Raw genomic sequence first — 26721 nt, 5'->3', positions numbered from 1 at the left:
GATAAAGCTTACTGTGCATCACGTTAGCAGAAGAAGGACATGGACCTCGTGGAGTAGGTCCAGAGGAGGGCCATGAAAATGATCAAAGGGCTGAAACACCTCTGCTATGAGGCTGAGAGAGCTGGGGTTGTTCAGCCTGGAGAAGAGAAGGCTCTGAGGAGACCTAATAGCAGCTTTCCAGTACTTGCAAGGGGTCTACTAGAAGGCTGCAGAGAGACTGTTTGCAAAGTCCAGCAGTGACAGGACAAGGGGCAGTGGTTTTAAATGAGAGAAGAGGAGATTTAGATTGGATATTAGGAACAAGTTCTGCACCACGAGGGTGGTGAAGACTGGAACAGGTTGCCCAGGAAGGTAGTTGAGGTCTTGTTCTTGAAGCTGTTCAGGATGAGGCTTGACAAGGTTCTAAGCGCCTGATCTGGTTGAGGATATCCCTGCTGACTGCATGGGGGTTGGACTAGATGACCTTTGGAGGTCCCTTCCAGCCTAAACCATTCTATGATTCTCTAAACTGATGTGTCTGTCTAGGGAATTCGTGTTACTAATGTGGCATTCAGTTTTGTTAAAAAATGAACTTTTGGACTTGCTTTTCCTTTCATCTCAAGCCCGTATGGACCCCTTAGGAAGAATTCCAAGTATCAGATGAGATTATCTTGAAAAATAAGAAAGGATGAAACATAAGCCAATCAAAGCCATAGAAAACTAGTTGGGAAAAGTGAGGAGTCAAATCTCTTTGTTTAGTCAGATGTAATTTTGCAATAATTAGTACTAGGGATAGAGTTAATATAGATACATAGGAAGTCTTACTGATGCACAAAGTTTTCAAGCATAAAGAATGAAGCTGTGTTGGGAGCTGTATGTTGTCCCATTCATAAAGGAAGCTTTTTGAGGTTATTCTTGGTAAAAATTTTGTAGCATTTTCTTTGGAGGCATCCAACAGTTCCTGTGAATTACTGTTTAGATTGCTGACTCCACCTTCCCATGCTGAGAAAGGGATATTGGTTCTGTGCTTCATCCTTTCATCAGAATTCCTTGGGCTGGGGAAGTTTTTCTTCTTCAAGAGATGACAGTAGCCTCCTTCAGGATATTTCAGTGCAGTAACTTGACCAGAACATGGCAGATGCCTGCATCAAGTTTCGAGCATTTTAACCTGGCATTAATGTTGTGCAGTCTTTGGAAGCAGTTTGTTTGTTCTTGGTCTGGATGAGGATTTTAGCAGGATTTGGTGCTGTCTTACATGTGATTAAAAATGTAAAGCTACAAGTAAGGATATACTAAATCACATTAAATGGTAACTATTCCTTCAAGTTGAAATATATCAGCTGTGCACAGAAGCCCTGGCTGAGTATCCCCTTACTGCTAGCTTTGGTGAGAACTTTTCTCCCTGTAACATAAGAGTTAAACCCAGTGTGGCTTGCTTTCAGACAGGGTTCATTTTGAGCAGCTTGCTTACTTTTCTTAGTGGTATAAAGGAATATTTATAATACCTTGCCTCACTGCATTATGGACTGCTGAACTTGAAAGCATCTGGATTTGTTTCTTGCCTCTTGCTCTTCTGTCAATTGCTGTGTATCTCTGCTCTTAGTAGTGGTATCAGCTAGTGAAGAAAAACAAGTACTTTCTTCTTCAGCAGTGGCTGGCATGTTTACAGACTGTCATGGTAGACAGACATCAAATTAAACTCTCTCATCTTTTATAATACTCCAACCTGTAGTAGTCAAATCTTTTATTTTTTCATCCTACTTTTAACCTTCGGTGCAATCAAGTAACTTTCAATGTGGAGCAGCATGTCAGGAATTGCTAAGCTGATTGGAATGTTCCATCAAGCTTCCCTATCATTAGGCAGGTTTTATTATTACCTTCACAAGGAAGAGGATGACTCATACAGCCCCAATCTCTAAATATTTTCAGTTTGTGGCTTTAATCTATAAACAATCTTTTTAAAGGAAGTTGAAGAGCAGAACAGATCACAGCTGATGCTTGATCTTCTGCTGTGATTAGCCTGTATCCCCCCATTTATCCAAACCACTGTCACAGAGGTTCAAGTAGAATGCCACACAGAAAATACAGTAGGGTAGGAATTCCACACTAATTTTGTCCGTCCCTGGTGTAATATGAAAGTGTAGCAATGAAAACAAGCCTCTGGTGTCGTGTGTGTATATATTCTATCCCACACAATTGTTCTGCATTTACAAGGCAGCATTTTTCCTCCAGCCTACCTACATTGAAGTTTTTACGTAACGTGGAAGGAAAAAACAACATATGAAGGGTGGGGAGGCTGCAAGAATATAAACTATGCAAAGTTTTGTTGGCCTTGTATCAGGGAGGAGCCTGCCTAGACGTTTGTTCAAGTTAAAACAATCTCTAATAACTGTTTCGCTGGAAGAACTTCATACAGCAAGTCTGGCACACCCTGTCAGCTGCTCTTCTGCTGTGTTCTTTAGAGCTCAGCAGCACACGGTAGCTTTGGTAGCCTCAAGGTTAAAAAACATAATGCACCTCACATTCTCCAATATAAGTGTTTTGCAGAAAACTTCATTTAGATGCAATTTTTAAGGGAGGGATCTGTAGCAGCTTTATAATGTTGTGAAGTATTCATCAAGTATTCAAGTTTGTCAGGGAGTTCTATCCCCTAAATATACATGGTTATTGAAAAACTGCTCAAAGCATCTAATCGTCCTTCTGTATGGTCTCCTCAACATATCTTCAGAGGATAGGCTCAGCTGGAAGGGAAGCTGTAACATAAACTTGCTAGATGAGCTAAGTAGTAAATTCTTTCCATGGATAATATGGTATCAGCCCCTGCTGTGTTAGTTTCATTAAATCTCTGCCTCTTGTTGCATTGTGGACCACAGTAGTGATGGCAAGAGCAGTTTGGTGTGACTGGATCGAAGACATGGACGAGAACAGAGCTGTTAAAGGACTGTTCTCCTCTAGCAAGAGAAGTGCTTACACAAAGCATTTAAAGCATTTGCATGAAGTGTGCTTGTTCCAAGTGAGGTGAAATTTCACAGCTTCAGTAAACAGGGGCTCCAACCCTTGTTTGTTCACCTGCATTAATGACACATCCCTACAAAAACCTTAACTGTTCAAGTGTCTGGAAATATCTACACTTGTCTAGAATACTACTAAAGAAGATTTTCATTTGTTTCTATGTTTTCCCAGCTGAAATCTCTTGAATTTAGTTAAAAGCTAGACAAAGAACTTCTAGAGAAGTTCTGGAGTAATTTGTGTATTTGTGTTCTGGTTTATTTTTGTATGCAGATATCACAGTTGCTTTGAAGAAGAGCTTGCTTAAGTTTAGCCCACATCAATTTAGCACAGAAATACACCCAGACTACCTTTCAGCTCTGATTTTGCAGGGAACGCTGGTTCTTTATCCAGTGTTTAGTCTATAAAGGAAGATAGTTGGGAAGCGAAAGAGCAGAAATAGTCTTCAACTATGGAGAACATGGAATTGGAAAAGAGTTGGAGAGACACTTTGAAATCTGTCTGGAGTTGAAAAAAGTGATAGTTTGTGTAGTGGCATCTTGAAAGATCACTGCAAACTGACTGATAAATCTGTGTAGTCATAGCATCACAGAATGGTTTGGGTTCGAAGAGACCTCTAAAGGTCATCCAGTCCAACCCTCCTGCATTCAGCAGGGACAGCTTCCACTAGATCAGGCTGTGCACAGCCTTGTGGAGCCTCACCTTGAATATCTCCAGGGATGGGGCCTCAACTACTTCCCTGGGCAACCTGTGCCAGTCTTCCACCACCCTCGTGCTGAAAAACTTGTTCCTAAAATCTGATCTAAATCTCTCATTTCAAACCGTTGCCCCTCATCCTATCACTGCAGGCCTTTGCAAACAGTCCTCCTTCAGCCTTCTCCTGGCTCCCCTTCCAGTACTGGAAGGCTGCTCTTAGGCCTCCTCACAGCCTTCTCCAGGCTGAACAACCCCAGCTCCCTCAGCCTGTCCTCAAGGCAGAAGTGTTCCAGGTGTTTGTATAAAGCAGCATGGATCAGTGTTAAACAAAAGTGAAGTTTCTTTGGTTTTTGGCTAGAAATGAACATAGCCTAATGAAACTTTTGTGCTACTCAAGCTGATAGAACTACAGACTTACTTTGACTGATGTATTGGAGCATGATGTTGCCATTTTGCAAGATAGATCTTTCTGTCCACACTGAGATACTGTGAGGACTTTATGATTATCTCTGAGTCGTAGTGGTTTTTTGGTTTGTGGGTTGTATTTTTGTGATTCAGGTGATGAGATAGGAGCCTTTTAAATATGACAAAAATAACTTTTTAATTAGTCATAATTCAGTCCTTATGTTATATTAATCATAGGATGGCAGAACAACCCAAATTGGAAGGGACTTTGAAAGAGCTTCTGGTTCAACCTTTACTCATTAAACATTGTTTTAAAAACATACAGTCTGTAGTGGGAAGTGGTAGCATTAAGTTAATCTGCTACAATTATTCACAGCAGCAGCCTGAACAGTAGAATTACTGTCAAGAATTGTATTCACCATTTGTTTAGGTAGCAGATTCTCAACATCTTGAGTAATCAGAGTTGTATTATTTCTTTGGACTCCAAATCTAAATGAGTGGAGAAAATCTCAGAAGAACTTATATTTGTGACTTTCTCCAGCTCTGCTTACCCTATTTTAAGCATTTTCCCATAATGTGTGGTTTCAGAGTGTTTAAACAGAACATATCTGGTTGGAAAAGACCTCCAAGTTCATCCAGTCAGACCGTTGACCCAGCACTGAAGGGTCAACACTAAACCATGTCCACAAGCACCCAGTCTACACACCACTCAAACACCTTCAGGGATGATGACCCTACCACTGTCCTGGGCAGACCATTCCACTCTTTGAGAACCCTTACAAGTAAAGAAGTATTTCCTACTATCCAGTCTAAACTTCAGTCTTGATCACATTCTTGGTGGATACTTTAGGAAAATGTACTTGTTTCATGATGCATTTCCCCCTTTTTGCATATCTAAAATGCATTTAAAGACTGGAAAAAGTGTTTAAAATGCTTTTTTCTTAGTACCTCCTATTTTAGAGCAAGCCTGTTGTGGACAGCTTCTTTTAGTCTTCTCATCTGTGCAAGTTTTATTTTGGCAAGGTTTCTCTTTATTACTTCTAAAATATTCCTTTTTCCTTATACTTCATTAGCAAATACTTTCTGCAGCCACTGGTATTGCATCTTGCCATATCAGCTGATTGTGACTGATGTTATAACACCACCTTGGAGAAACTTCAGTCACTAAGTCTAGTTCCTTCACTTTGAGTTAATTCTCAGTGTAATTCTGCACGCTTCCTTCCTGAATGTGAATATTCACTTGCAACAAACCATTGTGGACTTGCCTCTATTTCTGTTTAACTCAATTTCCATCTGTCCAGCACCACTGAGAATCTACCTCTTTTTTTTTTTAAACAGTTATAACACTGTTCTTCCTTTCTCAGCTATCACTGGTGCTGACCTCTTCCATTCCTAATACAGAATCATAGTTTGCTGAGTATTAACCTCATCTGATTATCTATCCCCTTCTACCTTCTTACTCTTTTAAGCAGTCCACTCTTCTCACTTCTCTAACTTTTCAATCAAGCTCTTCAGTTTTCAATTCCTTGTCTGCTCTGTTGGATCACATTTTTGTTTGCTTCGCTTTCCCTTTGTTTTTGGATTCCTGCTGCAGCTGTAAACCCATACTTCCTGTATGCCATTTCCGTGAAAATTCGATATCCTATCACTTGGCTTTGTTCCCTGCTCAGGAGTAATCATGTGGAGTGCAGAATTCCCATTGCTTGTTCTCCTTGAATGTTTTGCCTCCAGCCCAGTTGGATGCTTGCTGTTTCTGTTGGGTTTTGTGAGCTGTCCATGATTTGTTTGCAGATCAAAAGATGTAATTTAGCTGATTTTTGCAGTATTTTATTAAAGTACTCCTAGCACTTGCTTGTGGGCTCTGTACAGGCAGTTGCACAGGAGAAGGGCAGAGAAAATGTTACTGAAAAATTATTTGGGTGGTTTTTTTGTGGGGTTGTTTTTTGGTTTGTTTTTTTTTTTTTTGGTCATGGAACCTTCTTGTAAAATCTTTTGGAAAATTAACTGCACAGAAAAGCAAAGAAGCAATGACTAATAGAGGAGCTTTGTAATTCTGTATTTATGGGTGGGCATTTGGAGGTGTTTGTGAGGATGGCTTATTGGAAGCAGCTGGGTTGCTTTCTCTTAAGTGTTTGGGATTCAGCTGTAAATTTCTGCTATAGCTTGTTCTGCTCTGGCCTCCTTTTCACTTGTTAAAGCATATTGCTTCTTTCTGGTGGGAGATTTTTGGCTTATCTGTTCATGTTTCATTCTCTTTTCTGTATTAGTCTTAACAGAAAGAGAATTTACAGCTTCTTACCCTCTTTATACACAGCATTTTCTATCAATACTATACCATATAAGTATTAAGAAATTGTATTTTCTATAGCCCACGTGTTGGCATTCCAGTGAACAACACAGGAGAGTGGAATGCTGATTGATCTTGCTTTTGGGGCAGGCTGCTGGAGCTGGGCTTGTTCAGAATAGAAGGCTTCAGGCAGACCTCATAGCAGCCTGCCAGTGTCTGAAGGGGAATACAAGAAGGCTATAGAGAGACAGTTTGCAAAGGCCTGTAGAGATAGGACAATGAACAATGGTTTCGAATGAGAGAGAAGATTTAGATTGGATGTTAGGAACCAAGTACCTTACTTATGAGGGTGGTAGAAGACTGGAAAAGATTTCCGAGGGAGGCAGTTGAGGCTCCATGCCTGAAGATCTTGAAGGTGAGGCTGGACAAGGCTCTGAGCGTCCTGATCTAGTGGACGATGTCCCTGCTGACTGCAGGAGGGTTGGAGTGGATGACCTTTGGAGATCCCTTCCAACCCAAACCATTCTGTGATTCAGCACATCCATCTTTACATGTTTCAAAGTCAGCTTTAGATTTAGTTTTCCTGTTTGCAGTAAGTTCTCTCTCAGCATTTCTTTCAGAAGAGTGCAGATAAAACTTGAGCAATGTGGTTACTTTTTTCTTTCCATAAAATATTTTCTGTCTGATTGTGTGACATTTTAATGACAATTTGTCAAATAGCTGTATGTATAGAGAAACCTTAATAAAAGATATACAAATTATTTGAGCCTTAAAATGCTGCCTGAGCAGACAGTATCTCTTAAGTCATTAAAAGAATGCATCAATTTGAGGGCTGATGGAGAAATTCTTTTTCCTGGGGAAATAAATGAATTTTAAAGGATAGATTTTGTTTAATTATGCACATAATACAAATCTATCAAGAATTGGATGGAATCAATGTTCAATAAATTATGGAAACATTAATATGATCTATTCACATGCATCTTTCTCAAGCTTTACTGACTCTGTGCTTTACTGTTAAAGCAATCTGACTCAGAGCATGCACAGAAATTCTTAGAATAGGAATAACTTGACTGACATGTACTTTAAGATGTTATTTTTACTGAACCAGGAGTTTCATAATCTAGTTACCAATGCTCCTGAAACAAAGGCAAACCACCAAGTTGGTGCCTAGAGATTGTAAGCTGGCATGAGGGGTGATCTGTAAAGAAAAGGGGTGGCTGGCTATTTTTGAACATAAACCCATTTTAGCTTCACTCTGACACTGTGGGTGCAACTTTTATAGGAATTAGTTTTATCTTACTGGATACTGCATCCAGCTCTGGAGCTCTCAACACAGGCAGGACGTGGACCTTATGGAGCAGAGTCCAGAGGAGTGCCACAAAAATGATCAGGGGGCTAGAACACCTCTGCTATAAGGACAAGCTGAGAGAGCTGGGGTTGTTCAGCCTGCAGAAGAGAAGGCTCCAGGGACACTTTAACAGCGGCCTTGCAGTACCCAATGGCAGCTACAAGAGGGGTGCAGAGAGACTGTTTGCAAAGGCCTGCAAGGACAGGACGAGGGCAATGGTTTGAAATGAGAGAAGGGGAGACTTAGATTGGATGTTAAGAACATGCACTTTACCACGAGGGTGATGGAATACTGGAACAGGCTGTCAGGGAGATAGCTGAGGTCCCATCCCTGGAGATCTTCAACATGAGGCTCAACAAGGCTCTAAGCAATCTGATCTAGTGGAGGATGTCCATGCTTCAGTGCAGGGAGATTGCATTAGATGACCTTTGGAGGTCCCTTCCAACCCAAACCATTCTATGTTAGAGAATGCCAAAAAAAATACATAGAAGGAGCCTTGAATCATAATGTTGCAGGATATTTCCACAAAGAATGCTTTATTACCTGAGTCACTGGGTAGAGCTTACTTTTATTAAAAGTCAAACAAAATTAAAAACTACAATTAAAAAAGGCCAAAAAAAATCCCAAACAACCCCCCCAGAAAGAAAGCCAACATCAAATAACAACCAAATAAGTAAGGAAAACTAAACAGAAGCAGGATCTTTGTGAGACACAGAGAAAAGGCAGCTTCAGGGTCCAACTAGTACCATTCTGTGCAGCTGTGCATAGTACAGTGTGTAGGCTCCAGAATGAGAAGGGCGCAGCTGTGCAACTGCTCTGCTCATATCTGTCATCTAGCCAGACCTGTAAGTGCTTTATCATCAGCCAAAGGAGATTGAGGCTTAGAACCTGTGGGTCATATTTTCTTAGATTTGATATTTTAGCTAATGGTATCCATAGTTATTTTATTGGAATTGAGTCTGCATGAAGGGAATAGCAGGAGTAAATTAAAGTGTGCCACAGAGAAAACCATTCACTGAGAATTATGCTGGCTGCAGAACAGTCAAAGTGTGGCTAAGCAGGGTGTGAAGATACTACTTATGTATATTTTCAATACAGGATTTTCTTCACCACTGAAATATAATGACAGAAAGCTAAACCAAACAACATAACAATTGAAGTAATGTATAATACTGTGTTCCCTTTGGTGTTGATTGTAAAGAATGCTGTCTACAACTACCTGAAGGGACATTGTAGCCAGGTGGGGGGTGGCCTTTTCTCCCAGGCAACCAGCAATAGAACAAGGGGACACAGTCTCAAGTTATGCTGGGAGAAGTATAGGCTGGATGTTAGGAGGAAGTTCTTCCCAGAGAGAGTGATTTGCCACTGGAATGGGCTGCCCAGGGAGGTGGTGGAGGCACCGTCCCTGGAGGTGTTCAAGAAAAGACTCAATGGGACACTTAGTGCCATGGTCTAGTTGACTGGGTAGGGCTGGGGGATAGGTTGGACTGGATGATCTTGGAGATCTCTTCCAACCTGGTTGATTCTATGATTCTATGAATTGAACACCTGTCCGAGGAGGGTTCACGGAGATGACTTTACTAAACTGATGTATTTCAGTCCATACAAATACTGTATTAGTAAGGTCTGTAGTCTAAAAGGGTCATAGTATTTCAACAGTAAAAGGTGATTCTTATGAACATCTCTACAAATATTGGGTGTGCTTGGAAAGTAAAATGTGAGTGATACAACATGTATTTACCTTTCACCCGTTCACCCTTGGGGTTGTTTAGTTGCTCTGTGAAGGTACTAAAATGACTTTCTTGTCTTCCCTGTATTTTTCGTGTTGTAATGCTTGATCTACCATTCATAATGGTGTTGATAACTCCTAAATAATTTCATTCAATTTTCTTCCAGGTTCTCTTTGTTAGCTTTTTGAGATGCACTGTCTGAGGAATGCGGTGTGGTGTCAAGAAGTATAACCCAGGCAAGAAGGAATCAAGATAGGGAACTGGACTATATAGTTTTATCTGCAGCCAGTGGATCCTGCTGAGAGTAGAGCTGATCTATAAAAATAGGTGGATACTACCATATCTGGTTCAACCAAGCCTTATTTTACATCTGGTAGACGTTTGTTCAGAACATTGTCAGAGTTATTACAGAGTTGGTTAGATGTCTGTTGTGCCCAACCTGCTGTTGGATTGTGTTTGAACTTGGTGATAGTGTTCCACAGGGGTGATTACACACTTAGGGGGCGGTGGTTTTTTAGATAAGAAGTTAAAGTTTCTCAGAGTAATTAATACAAATATCTTATTCCTAAAAATGTTTTGATGCAGTCCTGGAGAATGGAAGTTTGTTTTCCTGTAGTAATTCCTAGTCCTCAGAACAGGGACTGCTGCTGCACTCAAACACGTGATTATTCAGTGTACTTCTGATCTGGAAAGTCTTTCTTTGAAGACTGAAAGGTGCCTATCCTCTAAGGTCTTGCTTTTCAGATTCCCTCTTGACTAATTTCAGAACTGTTTGCTTTCAGTTGTAGATTCTATATACACACTAAAGAACCAACCCTGAGCCCTACATTCTGTTACCCAGAACCTTCATCTGTGATAACCATACTGTATCTCATCCCAGACTGTTAAATCATTCATCACTAAGATCTCTTATGTAACCTGGAACCTTGGTTCACAGATAAGCACTGTTTATCATAGCGCAGTAATAAAACGTAATCGTTTCCCACTCAGTCATTACTCTGTTTTTTAACTCCACAGGATCATCCAAATCATCACTTTCGGCTGTGCCTTGCCCATGTTATGTATTCCACGTTCATATAAGCCTTCAAGATGCAGCTGCTTCTTACATTATGAAATCCTTTTCATTACATAAATGTAATAGGTATTAGGACCACAAAGATGATCCAAGGGCTGGAACACCTCTGCTGTGAAGGTAGCCTGAGGGAGCTGGGGTTGTTCAGGCTGGAGAAGAGAAGACTCCAAGAGGGGGACCTTAGAGCTGCCTTCCCATACCTGAAGGCATCCTATACGAAGGCTGCAGAGGGACTTTTCATAAGGGTGTCTAGCAACAGGACCAGTGGGAATGGTTTGAAGCTGAGGGAGAGTAGGTTTAAATTGGATCTTAGGATGAAGTTCTTTGATATGAGGGCAGTGCAACTCTGGAATAGGTTGCCTGGTGAGGTTGTGGTTGCCTTCTCCCTAGGGAAGTTCAAGACCAGGCTGGATGAGACCTTGAGCAGCCAAGTCTAGCTGAGAGGTGTCCCTGGCCATGGTGGGGAGGTTGGAATAGAGGTCCTTTCCAACCTAAGCCATTCTGTGAATTATCAATGATGAGAACTTACTGCAGTCTGGGGCTATACAACTGCAATTTCTGTAGTGTTATGCAGTATGCTACGCTCGGTTTTAAAGTTCAACATTATTAATATGCCAAGAATCCACTATGAATTTTCTCTGTAATATGTAAAACTTAAAGCTGAGCTTTATAGGATGGCAGAATGAATTAGTAAGAGGCTGGCATTCCTATTAAAAGGTACTGATTTATGTCCTAGATTGTCCTCAGCGATACTAATCTGAAGATAGCATGAAATCCTGCCTTAAAAATAAACTACTAAAAGGTCTCATTTGTTTTTCAGGACTGAGTATTACAATTTCTTGTTTGTTCTTGGAAATTCTTATAAACAAGAGTTATCCCCTGCAAAATTCTGCCTATAACACCATGCATTCTCTAATCTCTTAAGTGTTTCAGTACCAAAATGGTTCTGTATTTTGTATGTGAAAGACTAAGGAACTACAGGAACTTCAAGTAGATATTGAGGTAGTTCATTGGGTTATTTTTCCCCAACAGCTATAAGCAGGGTGGAAAAAAACCAAGTATCAGTGTGTTTCTCCTCTAGGTACTTGAAGTAGCTAATGTCATTCTAGGACGTGAGCTTTTCAATCTGTTTATTTGATCACTGACAGAAGTATATGCAACTATGAGAGCTCTTTATCGTAGTGAAGCAGTACTAGGGTGAGATTTTTGTGGTGTTGAGGACTCCAAGCAATCTTCAGCAAAATGCCTGTGTTTCTACGTGAGATTTCCAGGCAAATATAGGTGAAGTATTTAAATGAATTAAATTGTGTAAGATACAGCTCAAGCCATATATACCAGCTTGAAAAGTACAATAGTATCATAGAATTGTTTGGGCTGGAAAAGACCTCTTGAAATCAGGTCCAACTATCAAGACCTCTGATCCAGGCTGGAAAGGACCTCTGAGATCATCAAGTCCAGATAGGAAACACTGGTGCAAGGAACTGTTTTAAGCTAGCCATTAGGGTCAGTTTTCTTAATGTAAGTAAATTACTGTGGTTTGATTTTTGACAATTAAATGAATTCCTTCTCAAGCTACAGAGGTTTGGTTGGTTTCATGTTTGTTTTTGCAGAAGAGGTTTGACATAAACATGAAATCAACAGGGAGGCTATAGAGAATTTACAAAACTTAAGATTGGAAGAAGCCCTATCTTTAATATATGCCTTTCCTGTAATGTAGGTCTCAAAATACTGCTTAGCAGACTGAGGTTGAATAGGTCAGGTTCTGTCTGGTGTAATGAGAGACTGACATGGTGCAGGTTATGCAAGACATGGGATTAGCTCAATAACGCACTGGGCAATGTGTCAGAATGAAGATCAGACAGAGGGGAAAAAAACAAAAACAAAACCACAAACCCAACCCAAAGCATAAAACTAATGCCAAAACCACCTAAAAAAGTGACAGGTCTGAAACAAGGCTGCAGAGCTATTCCTTCAGCATAAGTCTATAGTTAACCGCTTGATGTGCATTCAGGGAGTTGCCATTCCCTCTAAAGGCAACCTGTGCAGTTTGTGCACAGGTCAGGAACTGATTCAACTGGAAAATATTTCTGTTTTCCTGTGTTCTTTTGCAGCCTGTTCTCTTTGCAGTGTGGTTCTTTCTGTGACTATCAAAGCCACAGCATGGGACACAGTGACGCCCAAGGCAATGGGAGAAGGTAGCTGGCAGCAGTACCCTGCTTAAGGCATAGAGGTACCAAGCTTCTAAGCATAGTCTCTGCTGTTTCTGCACTGAATCTCTGATTCGGTGCTGGTACAAATCCTGCACAGTTTCAATGTGTTTGTGCAAAGCTGTATTCAAGCTTAGTAAGATCAAGTGAGGTCTTCATAAATGAGTTCTACATTGATTAAAAATAAAATAAAAATATTATATGTAAATAAGCAAAACAGGAACAAAGTGAAATCCAGCAGAACAGATTAGGGATTGACCTGCTGGAAACTAGTTCCATGGAGAAAGACCTTGGAGTCCTGGTGGGCAAGTAGTTATCCATTGGACAACAGCATGCTTTTGTGGCCAGAATGGTCAGTGGTACCCTGAAGTACATGAGGAGTGCGGCCAGCAAGTCAAGGGAGGTTCTCCTCTCACTCTACTCTGCCCTAGTGAGGCCGCATCTGGAGTACTCTGTCCACTTCTGGGCTCCCAAGTTCAAGAGGAACAGGGAAATACTAGAGAGTCCAATGGGGGTCAGCAATAGTTGTAAGTACCTCCAGCTTCATCCTTCTTAGAAGAAACGCTTCTGATAGATGGTGTCAGGTGAGTTGTGGAGAACGTAATTGGCAGCATTATTTTCCCTGTCACATTCTAATCCTTGTACCTCATAGTGAGATATAAGTAAAAAGCTACTTTATTCCTAGGCAAAATTATTGCATTGAACAGCATCCATTTTCCTCTTTGTTTTTTATTTTTAATGGAATTATGATGCTTACATGTATGTGCTTCATGGGTAGGAAGGAAAGCTGTGCAGCTTAAAGGTCATTTATTACTGCAGAGATGACCTTTCTGCAAGGTCCTTTTGAAATGAAATTAATAGCTCTTATGTCTGGGCAATTTGGCAAACACAGAAGGGTGGAAAAGTTTCTCCCTTTCTTTTAGGTCACTCTTCAAATGCTTAATGAGCCTGGGTGATGTAGCTGTTTGGTGCTGCTAGGTTGAAATCTTTCTCAGTTTACACGAACAAAAAATATTACCTTTATTGTGTAGTATACAATGGCTTGGGATTGTTTTCCTCCTGAAACATCAGCCAGAGATGTGGAGCTCTGACACAGTTATCTCTTGACGGCTGAGGACAGCTTGGCTGTGAACTGGTATGGAAGAGAGCTGTTAGGGGAAAGTAGATTGTGCCAGAGCTTCTTGTCATGTTCTCCTTTTATCTTAGCTTATGAAGGTTGATATGCCATTGTCACAGGGCTCTGACAGAAAAGGGAAATGTTAGAAGCCTGAAGTCTGCAAACAGCAATGTCTTGTAACACAAGTGTGCAGCTCAGTTAACAGCAATGTGTGGCCTGCAATTCTGAGTTTCTCAGCCCTGCTTCCTGAAACTGTAGAGCTGAGCCCAGTAAAGTAAATAACCTTTGATCTGAAATGAGACTTCCACTTGCTTATATCAGTATGCTTTTACAGTATTCTTTTTGTTGCTCAGCATCTTTAACCATTTTGAAGCCTTTAATGGCTTTGCAGAAGGTAGCTGAGAAATAAATCTGGCAATAGTTTGTTTGGTTTTCCTTCAGAAGCATCCAAAGATTTGGTAACTTGCAAAGAAACATGAGTCAGCAGGTTTGCTTTTTGTTCTGTAGTGGGTTTTGATTGAATAGCTTCATAGTGCTTGTGGCTAAGGAAGAGTTAATTTGGCTATGACTGGTTAGTCTGTAACATTGGTACCAAGAGGGATCCACCTAGCAACAAATTTGTTTGCTACTGGTTAATGCTGAGTACTTGGGGAGTGGAGAGAAGAAGAGGGCAAATGTGTCAATATTCTCACTAATATATTTTCTGTCTCCTTCATAAATCTTAGGCTTAGTGAATTTGGTACTGGCTCTTTCTGCTTTATTTTTTAACAATCCTCCTTTACTAGCTTTTCTAATTAATGTTTAAACCCATCTAGGTTTTCTGCTGTTCTGTGACAGTGATTTAATTTTTTAATTGCCTGTGACTCCTTTCTTTTTAATTAACATAATTTAATGTTTTCTAGTTACTGTGAGAAATGAGGAAGAACTGAAATAGTTCTCTCCCTACTCACCATCCTCAGGCTCTTCTCAAAGGCTGGGACTACTTCTACACCTCTCCTGCCCTTGTTCTTTCTTCCTAACCTTTAGCTCTTCTTTCATAGATTGAAAAATGTTGTTTTTATTTTTTCATTGCAAAATGTCCTTGCACAACCTTTGATTGTTCCTGTGTATTACTTCTAGGTTTACTTTAGCTTGGACTTGGAGGAAGTCCACCTGTAATGGTACTGAATCCACTCATGTGTATCTTAATTATGTTGTAAATATCTTAAGTAAATGATAATTAAATTATATAGTGTGGAACACGGAGATAGGTATACATGGAATACAGAAACAGCCTGCCAGTACTTGAAGGGGTCCTACAAGAAGGCTGCAGGAGGACTGTTTCCAAAGGCCTGCTATGAGGACAGGCTGATGGAGCTGGGTTTGTTCAGCCTGCAGAAGAGAAGGCTCTATGAAGACTTGTTAGCAGCTGTCCGCTAGCTGAAGGGGGCTACAGGAAGGCTGCAGAGGGACTGTTTGCAAAGGTCTGCAGTGCTAGGATGAGGGCAATGGTTTGAAATGAGAGAAGAGTAGATTTAGATTGGATGTTAAGAACAGGTTCTTTACCATGAGGATGGTGGAACACTGCAACAAGTTGCGCAGGGAGGTAGTTGAGGACTCACCCTTAGAGATCTGAGGCTGAACAAGGCTCTAAGCAACCTGACCTAGTTGAGGATGTCCCTGCTGACAGGAAGGTTGAATTAGATAACCTTTGGAGGTCTTTCCAACCTGAACCAATGTCAACTGTACCTGTTTGTCTGCTGCTATTAGTAATTTTAACAAATGCAACTGCATTTTTATTACAGTTTTTAGAAATTAATTTTATGTTGTTCTTTTTATGTTAAAAAAAGCAACTTTTGTCTTTTGAGGGGAGCATGGCTACTTGTTGGCCTTCGTGTCTACTGCTCTAAAAGTTCTATAGGCTTATGGTTTTCATCAAGCTTTGAAAGAGTTTTGTTTCACATAGTTTGAAATCTTAAGGAAGATAAAACTCTGGAGTTACTATGGCACTACTATAGTTCAAGGGCGTTCTGTTAACACATTTCAGCATAGTTTGGAGCCCCTGAGAAACACATTGACACATTTAAACTAATTTACAGTAAGGACAGCAGATATATTGTATTCTTTGCTGCATCGTTTAACTGCTGTTACCAATAAGTATTTATGAATGAGTCTAACAGGGCAATTACAGGCAGCAGACAAGCCAACACTTAGAGTGATTTTTGGCTCTAAACTATGCAGTGGGAAGAAGCCATTAACAGCAAATTTGTAAGCAATGAGCCTTAGAATAATAGAATATGCTAATACTGTGTGTTAGAGAGAAAGAGAATCAAGCAATTGCTCAACTATACACACACTGTGGGATTGCACATGGGAGCTTTCATTTAGGGGTGGGAATTGCCTGATTTACAGGCACATAAAACCAGAGAACAGGAAAGAAACTCCAAAAAGACATAACCAAACCCCGCAAAATGTTTTAAAGGGCAAATACAAATATGTGTGAAATTGCACACTGGTGAATTTCACACAAGAAAAATAGGAATGAGTGAATTATATGTGGAAATTCCAGTTGGTAGCCCTGGCATTTGGAGAGTCTTCTCTTTGTTGATATAAATTTAAAATTAATGGCAACAAGTTCTGCACCAGGAGGGTAGTAGAACACAGGAACAGGTTGTCCAGGGAGGTAGTTGAGACCACATCTCTGGAGATATTCAAGATCAGGGTCAACAAGGCTGTGGGCAACCTGATCTAGTAGAGGATGTCCCTGCTGACTGCAGAGAGGACTGCACTAGATGACCTTTTGAGATCTCTTCCAACCCTGATCATTATGATTCTGTGATTCTAAGTGGAGGAATGGGTGATCTGTAGAAATATTGTTGGGGTTTTTATTTTACTTAATCCCTGCAATTTTAAGTGCTTGCAGTTTTTCCAGAGTCATCAGGACACAAAAACAAATGTGATGTAAATGTTAACAATACAGAATTTGACCAGGACAAAGTGCTGACACCAACTAAGTTGAATAACAGAATTGTTAGCTATGTCATTTCTGTGTATCTTTAGAGTACATTCAGGCTTTCACTATAAGCTTATGTAAACATTACATAAATTGAAATTGCAAATCAAATTTCATTTGTAAATCTGCTCAGTGCTGGATCCTTAGACACAATGTTTGGCATCATTGACTTTACCTGAAGTACTGCATCCAGCTCTGGAGTCCTCAGCACAGGAAAGGACATGGACCTGGTGGGGCAGGTCCAGAGGAGAGCCCTGAAGATCAGGGGCTGTAACACCTCTGCTATGTGGACAGGCTGAGGGAGCTGGGGTTGTTCAGCCTGCAGGAGAGAAGGCTCTGGGAGACCTAATTGCAGCCTGCCAGTACCTGAAGTGGGCTACAGCAAGGTTGCAGAGGGACTGTTTGCAAAGCCCTGCAGTACTAGGATGAGGGGCAATGGTTTCAAATGAGAGCAGAGTAGATTTAGATTGGATGTTAGGAGCAAGGTCTTCACCATGAGGGTGGTGAAAGACTGCAAGAAGTTGCCCAGGGATGTAGTTGAGGCCCCACCCTTGGAGATATTCATGGTGAGGCTTAACAAGGCTGTGAGCAATCTGATTTAGTTGAGGATGTCCCTGCTGACTGAAGAGAGGTTGGACTAGATGACCTCTGGAGGTCTCTTTCAACTCAATCCATTCTGTGATTATTGATCTGATTTTCAGTGTTAGGCCCTGAGCCTTCAATAATTAAGTAATGCTAAAGTAGAATATTGCTGAGGGTAGAAGTGTAGGTATAAGTAATTGTGTAAAATGGACACCATAAGACAGAAGATACACAGCTCACTTTTTTGCATTGCAAGAGTAAATTGATGTATTGATGCTTGTAATAGAATCTCAAGTAAGGCTGATATCACTTGGTTATCACATAGGAAGATAGTCATGGAGAAGTGTAGCATCATTTTTAATATTCTGCCTGTCTTTGCAGGCAGACTCAGTAATTTGCCTTGCATTGGAGAGATGGACTGTTGAGCTCAGGGGAAGACCTAGGAGCACCACAGGGCTCAAAGGTGTGATTTTTGTGTCTCCTCAGTGCTTCAGAGTTTAACTCGCCAGCCACTAGTGACACAGTGCAGAGGCTGATCTCAGAGCCTATGCTAGGTCATATCCTGGTCTAGGACTAGGACAACAGGATGTGTTATGCTTCCCTTAGGTTTACAAGTGATACCAAGTTGGAGGGGAATAATTGACATGGAAGGAGAGAGACAAGGCTTAGAGTAGTCTGACTTTAGATGAAGGAATGGATGATGGAAACTTCAGCCATTCATGATGACATTCAGCCAAGACAAATATGAATTCTTGCACCTGACTTGGAATAATCCACTGCTCAGGCTGGTGCTGGTTGACTGAGTTGGGAGTAGCCTCTTGAGAAGACAGGCTGGAGAGGTGTCAGTTGACCACCCTTGCAGCAGCGCAGGCACACTGCGTGTTGAGCTCCATTAGCAGGCGCATAGCCTGCAGATAGCAAGAACTATTATGAGCATATGGGACTGCACCTGGAAACCTGCTTTCAGCCTCCTAGAACAGGGCACCTACCGTGAAACTTCAGTCTAGCACAAGTCAGTTAAGGTGTTTGGGAAGCTGTAGCCTATGATGGGAGAAGAGACTGGTAAAACTGGGTTTGTTTAGAAAAGTTCAGAAGAGAAGACAAGATGTCAGGGGAATCTCATCGCAGCCCTCCAGTCCCTGAATGTTTCATGCTTGTAAAGAAGGCAGGACTAGAGTCTTCTTAGTTATCTGCAGTGGAAAACTAGGAGGCAAAGGTAACAAGTCACAGCTGTGGAAATCCCACTTTGTTAAAAGGGGAAGGTTAGGAAAAAATATCACTGTGGGTGAGTTTCACACTTGGTTTTACTGTGTTTTCCCATTAAGCAGCATCGCTGAATGTTAATGCTTGCCCTGCTTAGACATGACCTTAAGAAGTCTGTTTCCATTTTAAAGTTCTGTATTGTACAAATGAGCAGGTGGCAGTGGAGAATCTCCAGGATGTTTAGACAAAGTAATGCCAGTCTGTCACAAAATTACAAATACTTGGCAAATCTGAGTGTTGTATACAACAGAAGCTTCTTTAAACCATAATGGAATTAGAACGGGCAGAAAAACTTCTGTGGAGGGCAGAGGAAGGTATTAGATTTACATTAAATCTCTTCTGCAATGTGCTGGGTGCTTCCTAAGGCTGCCACTGGTATCAGTGGACACTTTTTTTGTCGGTTTTTTGTTTTCCTCCCTGAAAGTTGAGTTTTATGATATCTCTTAATTCTGGATTAACTTTAATTTTAATGACAGGTATGTTGCATAAGAGCTGAGATGCTAGTAAAGACATTTAGTGAGAGTAAAACTCCTAATAAAATAAAACTACACCAATTTTATCTTTGCTCTGGATAAGCATTGCCAAACTTTTGCTGCTTGGTCTTAAGTTTGTTGATGACCTTTTCCAAACTTTAGCGCTGGAATATAGCAAGATTATAACAATGTCATGCTGTGAAGGAAACTGCATTGGATTTTTAACTGCCCAGATTTAATCTCCCTCATGAGGAAATTCCACAGTAAAGCTGCACTTAGGGACTCCCATTTTAAAGAAGTTCAAGTCATTATTTTCATCTGGTTGTGTCTCGTTCTTCTTCTAGCATGGTTTAGCTGATGTTGTGGTGTTAGGTCATAGGCTGGACTTGATGATCTCAGAGGTCTTTTCCAGCCTCAGTGATTCTGTGTCTGGCTGGAAGGAAATGTATGTGTTTTCCATATCAAGCATGTTTCCAGAGAATCTTGTAAAACATACAATATAATATAGGTGAGCCACGCTGCTACTCCCAGTGCACTCCAAAGGACTGAATGAAACACAAGATTGAATTGTGATGGGATGAGAAAGCTGTGCTGTCAGATTTTGGTTTGCAGGTTGTGCATCTCTTTAGAAGAGGTTGTATTTACAGATCATAACTTCAAGTATAGGCTTCTAGGGGGAAAAAAGAAATAATTTGGTACTTTTTTTTTTTTACAGATTAACAGTTTTACCATGTATCAAATTTGCCTGACTGTAGATTGATAGAATGTTTTGGGTTGGAAAGGATCTTAAAAATCATCTAATTCTAAACCCCCTGCCATGGGCAGGGACACCTTCCACTAGCTCAGGTTGATCAAGGCCTCATCCAACCTAAGCTTAAACACCTCCAGGGAGGTGACATCCCTAATGCTAGTCTGCATCTCATTTCTCACTGGAGAGAAGCTGAAAGTCAAACAGAAGAGTTAAGCAGAGGGAGATGTAATGAGCAGTTTATTGTAAAATAAACCCCTTTCTCTGCATTGTGCAGTGACTACACAGTGACAACAACAGGAGAAAGTCAGCAAGGTGGTACAGTGCTGCTCCTAGTATCAACTGTTGTCTTCATGATCAGGCACTATTTTTGTGTGAGGCTGTGTTTGGTGAAATGCAGATCTTTGGGGTGTTTTGCATAGCTTATATTTGTTTTTTCAGTTTATTCTTTTCTCCTTGTTTGAGGAACTATTTACCCTCCAAATAGTACTGTGGATTAGGGGTTTTTGACACTCTTGTAGAATTGGCTTTTCCTCTCCTGATATGTGACTCTTTGTGGGAATAGCTCATTATTAATTTGATTGCAGTAGAACCGATGTCCTCTGTACGACCGCCCACCAAGCCAGCAGGTAGCTGTGCTGCATTATAGCTTTTCCCCCAACAGTCACAGCATGACTGTAAGCTAAGGGGGCACACCTGCTGTTCACACCATCGAGTGTCCTACTTACAGAACTTCTGACAGAGTGAAACTCTTTTAAATATTAAAGATTCCTGATGTCTGTGATCTGTATTTTCATGTTTCAGGTTGGTTAGGCTTTCTTCTTCTTTCACACTGTTGCATTTAGTTTTAACCTTCAAAGGTAGAGAAAATAAGGATCTGAGAAACGTTGATTTTTTTTTTTTTTTTCATTTCCACTTGATTTTAATTTAGCTATGAATAGAAATCTGTTACTTATACACAGAGTTTGCAAAGAAAATAATTGGTTTTCACTGAATCAAGGAATTGTCAGGGCTGGAAAGGACCTCAAAGATCATACAGTTCCAAGCCCTATGCCGTGGACCGGGACACCTCATGCTAGATCAGGTTGATCAGAGCCACATCCAGCCTGGCCTTAAAAACTTCCAGGGATGGGCCTTTTACCACCTCCCTGGACAAGCTGTTCCAGTGTCTCAACACCTTCATGGTGAAGAACTTCTTCCTAGCGTCCAATCTGAGTCTACCCACTTCTAATTTTGTTCCATTCCTCCCAGTCTTATCACTACCTGACATCCTAAAAAGACCTTCCCTGGCTTTCCTGTTAGCCCCCTTCAGGTACTGGAAGGCCACAAAAGGGTCTCCTTGGAGCTTTCTCTTCTCGGGACTAAATAACCCCACTTCTCTCAGCCTGTCCTCATAGGAGAGCAGCTCCAGCCCTCTGATCATCCTTGTGGCCCTTCTCTGGGCACACTCCAGTATGTCCCTATCTTTTCTCTTAATAGGGGCTCCAGAACCAGATGCAGTGTGCCAGGAGGTGTCTCACCAGAGTGGAGTCCCTTCTCAGGGCACTGTGTCCAGGAACATTTTGACTATTGCTTTAAACGCTCTTTGCTCTGTGTGAATTTCCTTTACCTTATCCTTTGTACACTGTCAATTCATTTATACATTCACTGGCTCTTTTTTTGGTAGGAAATTTATCCATTTCTATTATGCAAAACACACTTCCAGACAAATAATTTATAGTTATCTGTGAATGAAAGCAGTAGTGCTTTTAATAGATGTGGGTTTATTTCTGATCTGGCTCTTTTGTTTGCTTGGGTTGGGTTGAGCTTTTATTTTGTTTTGCAAAGCAGATACATAGGGTAGATGTGTAACAGTTTTATTGTGCATTTTATGATTACCAGAGGAAGAGGATTTGGCTTCTTCTGTTTTGTTTTGGGTGTTTTTTTGTTTTGTTTTGATTATTTCTTCTTGTTGTTTTGTTTCTGTACATTAGTTGCGTTACAGAGAGCCAGGTTTAGATGAGACAATATTCCAATGCTAATCTGATGACCCATTTTAAAGCAGACATTAGTATGCAGTCTCTGTCCATAGGGCTTAACTGAGAGAACCTGAGTCATTAGCTCTATTGGCCTTGCCTAAAGATGATTAATTACCCTTCAAAAGGCCAAATCAGTTAATAAAACTTGGATGTTGATGTCTTATTTTGTAGCTTTTGAGGTGTCTGCTTCTCCAATCATCTCCTGATTCCAGCCTTCAGCCTCTTAAAAACCCTAAGTTTTTTTTTATTTAGTCTGTATATTGGATGACCATGAGTCAACAGTGTGTCCTTGTGGCCAAGAAAGCCAGTGGCATCACCCAGCCCTATCCAGTCAACTAGATCATGGCACTAAGTGCCTCATCCAGGCTTTTCTTGAACACCTTCAGGGACGGTGACTCCACCACCTCCCTGGGCAGCCCATTCCAATGGCAAATCACTTTCTCCATCATCAACTTCCTCCTAACATCCAGCCTATACCTCCCCTGGCACAACTTGAGACTGTGTCCCCTTGTTCAATTACTGGTTGCCTGGTGGAAGAGACCAACCCCCACCTGGCTACAACCTCCTTTCAGGTCGTTGTAGACAGCAATGAGGTCCCCCCTGAGCCTTCTCTTCTCCAGGCTAAACAATCCCAGCTCCCTCAGCCTCTCCTCATAGGGTTTGTGTTCCAGGCCCCTCACCAGCTTTGTTGCCCTTCTCTGGACACCTTCCAGCACCTCAACATCTCTCTTGAATTGAGGAGCCCACAACTGGACACAGTAGTCAAGGTGCAGCCTGGCCAGTGCTGAGTACAGGGGAAGAATAACCTCCCTTGTCCTGCTGGCCACACTGTTCCTAATCTACGCCATGATGCCATTGACTCTCTTGGCCACCTGGGCATACTGCTGGCTCGTCTTCAGCCTACTGTCTACCACTTACCCCCAGGTCCCTTTCTTCCTGACTGCTCTCCAGCCACTGTCCCCAGCCTGTAGTGCTGCTTGGGGTTGTTGTGACCAAAGTGCAGAACCCTGCACTTGGCCTGCACTTGGACTTGTGTGGAAGTGCTCTGTTGTGCAAAGCACCATAATGAGCAGCAAGTGAGAATGGTTTTCCCAGCTGCCATAGAGTGTCTCAAAAGTTGTAAGGACTGCCATACTACTGTCAAGCTGTCAGACACTGTCTGATGGTTTTGAAGCATGTTTGCTGAGTTTGTGGATAGCTGATGAATGTTTTAGAAAGGCTCCCTTTCCTAAAATACCAAGATGCAAAAGATTGCAGCTAGATCTGTTTCACTGTGCATAAGGAGCCTGAGACCTAAAGGGAGAGAAATGTCAATGTGAATCTCTACCAAAGACAACTGAGATACTATGACTGTTGTAAGCTCTTCTTTAGAAAAGCCCTTTTGGCCTGTCAGAATTACTGCATGGTGAGTGATACAGAAGGTCATGTAATCAAGATGTATTTGTACTTGTTCTTTAATCATAGAATGGTTTGGGTTGGAAGGAGACCTCCAAAGGTCATGCTGTCCAACCCCTTGAAGTCAGCAGGGATGTCTTACACTAGCTCAGGTTGCTTAGAGCCTTGTCAAGTCTGGCTTTGAATGTCTCCAAGGATGGGACCTCAACTACCTCCCTGGGAAATAGAGTTCACAGAGAAAAATGAATCATATCAGCTCTTACAGAATCATTGTACTGTACAATCTACTAATGATTTCTTCACAGAAAGTAGAAGTATGTCTGGAAGTGATTTAACATGCAGCAACAGATAAATGACATGTAAATTAATGACTGCAAAAAGTGCCTAGAACTGCTTACTAAACTTGTGTCAAGGCTAAAATTTAGACTGATGTAAAAAAACATTGGTCTTAATACAGGAAAGCAATTTCCTTGCTGTTGAAAAGTTAGCTTTAATGTTTAAGAACTCTTTGAAAACTTGTTTCTGAGTTAAGGAGATAGTAATTGGTGTTGCTCATTTGGTTTATTTCTAAAGCAGAGCGTTCTTGAGTGGCTGGAGATACCTAAGTTCAGGTTTGACAAGGCTCTCAGCTTCAGGGATCACTTCCAATCCAAATCATTCTGTGATTCTATGATTTTATTATTTACTTCCTTCAGATTCAGTCTAAGCCTACTCTCTCTCTCAGCTTAAACCCATTTCTGCCTCATGCTGTTGCTAGACATCCTTATGAAAAGTCCCTCTGCCGCCTTCCTGTAGGATACTTTCAGGTACTGGAAGACATCTCTGAGGTCCCCTCATGGAGTCTTCTCCAGGCTAAACAATCCCAGCTCCCTCAGCCTGTCCTCATAGCACTTGCTTCAGCAGCTCTGTGTTCTTCTTATGCTGGGAACACAAGAACTAGACAGTGTATTCTACATGGGGTCTCACAAGAGCAGAGTAAAGGGGCAGAATCATCTCTCTTTACCTACTGGCCACACTCAGTGCAGCCTAGGAAAGAAAGCAGTAAGGTGATTTTGAAGATGCAAAGACTTTCATGCTGATTCTGTTTCTTAAAGGGTGTTGACAACTTTTAGATGATAGTGGCTAAAACAATATCCAACTTGAAGTAGCATAACACTTGTTTGACATCATACCATCATTCTGACAATAAGGGATGTTCTCTTCTCTGTGTTACCCAGGAATGGGAACATGTGCTGCCGTAACCACCACTGACATGTATGCACTTCATGGGACACCAGTGAGCCACCTACTGATACACTGAACTAAATGACATGTTACTGAAACATTAAACCCCTTTCAGCTATATTTTTTTTTCCATGTCCAGTGACAAACAAGAAACCAGCCCAAGCCTCTATCACGAAGGTGAAGCAATTTGAAGGCTCTACCTCTTTTGTCAGGAGAACGCAGTGGATGCTTGAACAGCTTCGCCAGGTCAACGGGATAGACCCTAACCGGGTGAGTTCTAACAAGTCTAGAAAGTGAACATGAAAATTGAGCTCTTTTGTAACTGCTTTGTGAATCAGGCATTGTTTCACTAATTAAATACACCTGGAAAGGTAAGATACAGATTTTAAGTGCAAGTTCTTAAAGACGTCAATGGAATCTGTGATAGGTTTAATGGGAAATACAAAAGCAAGCCAAAGTTCAGAGTTGGAGGCTTTATTTTCCAACTGCCTTTCCCTACTGTTCTTCTCACTCTCTTCTTTCTGAAATAAGAACATTGTTTGCCCTTTTTTTTTTTAGTTATAAGCCTCATGAGGTCCATTTTGTCATGCACCTGTGTGGAGGTTACTGAGGTTCAAGTTTGGGAAATATTGTGGACCTTGAATGTTTTATAGGATAATCCTCAGGTCCTGCTGAGGATTTTTTTACAAAGGGTGGTGGTGTGGTTTAGGTGTTGATATGAGCGCTGATTTCAACTGAAAAAAATACCCCAGCAGAAGTAAAATAAAGCAAACAAACCAACCCCCCATTAGCTAGTTCTCAGATTATTCCTTTAATGTGGAATACACAGCCGAACTTGAGCTCTCTCAAGACAAAGTCGGTCCTAACACATAGTGAGCTCATGAATACAAATCTTGAGTAGTTGAACCAGAGAATTAGAAGTCAGGAATGAGGCACATACGATGTGGTCACAGAGTGACTCACCATGTTCCTTGTACACCAGCCTGCTCAGTTTGTTCAAAGCTGTGCTCTGATCAGCCACATAAGCATGGTCCACCAGTAATGGCCTTTTGTACAAAAAAGAAGCCCTTTGGCCACTGCCCTGTGAAGTGAAGCAGGTAGAATTGTATTTTCTCTGAGTAAAAGTGATGATGGAAATGAAAATAATGAGAAAAAGTTAACATGAGGTTTAGATCTTTTCCAGCATCTCTTGTGCAGCTGTGTAAAGAACAAATGTTTGGGATAGTCTCAAATTCAAAATCCTAGCAAGTTCTTAAGACATGTTGCTTTCTAACCTACCTTTCTATGAATTCCTGGTGTCAAAAAAGTATCTACTAGATTAGGTTATAAAATTACATGCAACAAATACTGCTGAATATATAGCAAGACTTCTTGAAAAATTAAAATACATTTATTTTGGCAGTTGGTGCATGGTGTAGAGCTGGGTTTTGATTTAGGCTGGGGGTAGTTTTTGTTCATGTTCAGACCCATGCAATCCCTTATGATAATACATTAAATGCAATAACTAGATCTTGCTGTTTGTTTTCCTTTGGTTGAGCACTGAGAGCAGAACCACATCTATAATACAGTGTGAAAGTAGACTTTGTACTGAAAAGCACAAATCCTTGTGTAATATAAAAGATGCATAGAAGTATTTTTTATTTGGGGTACTTTTGTCATATCTGCATATTCTTCATTTAAAAATACTTGCAAAAAGGCTTCCTTCACCTGTTTTGGTTTGTTGGTTTTTTTTTTCATTAAAAAACACATAAAGGAAAAATAATCCAGGATAGTTTTGAGTTTTGTGACGTTTTTGCTTTTTTTTTCCCAGCATAATACCTTTTAAAAAATAATATCTCTGTATCCTTCTCCAAATAATTTATAGAAGTGGCAATAATAGCAGTGTGGTTTGGTTTTCTTCTAGGATTCCCCAGAATTTGATCTACTATTTGAAAATGCTTTTGACCAGTGGGTGGCAAGCACAGCATCAGAAAAGTGCACATTCTTTCAGGTTCTACATCACACTTGTCAGCGATACCTTACAGACAAGAAACCAGAATTTATCAACTGCCAATCTAAAATTATGGGAGGTAAGTCAGTAAGAGCTGGACACTGGACTGCTTTCTGTAGTTGAACATAAAATGATTTGCACTGTCAGTTATTCTGCCTTCAAATGAGCTTCCAACCTATTTAC

General features: G+C 40.9%; 1 protein-coding gene across 5 annotated transcripts in view; it reads left to right on the top strand.

Moving 5' to 3' along the window:
* The window catches only part of STXBP6 (syntaxin binding protein 6), a 90617-nt gene that overhangs the window by 41097 nt on the left and 22799 nt on the right, over positions 1-26721 (top strand). For 4 of the 5 annotated variants that reach the window (XM_064148122.1, XM_064148141.1, XM_064148131.1 and 1 more), the window contains exons 3-4: positions 24688-24818; positions 26452-26617. In XM_064148122.1, the coding sequence (XP_064004192.1) occupies positions 24688-24818; positions 26452-26617 (297 nt within the window). Of the gene's footprint in view, positions 1-8524; positions 8573-24687; positions 24819-26451; positions 26618-26721 lie in introns of those variants that run through there. The other variant, XM_064148157.1, reaches the window with a different exon arrangement.

Source organism: Pogoniulus pusillus, chromosome 1 (assembly GCF_015220805.1).
Source record: "Pogoniulus pusillus isolate bPogPus1 chromosome 1, bPogPus1.pri, whole genome shotgun sequence".
NCBI lineage: Eukaryota > Metazoa > Chordata > Aves > Piciformes > Lybiidae > Pogoniulus > Pogoniulus pusillus.
Note: the sequence above shows the minus strand (reverse complement) of the source record. Positions and strands in the feature narration are given on the sequence as shown.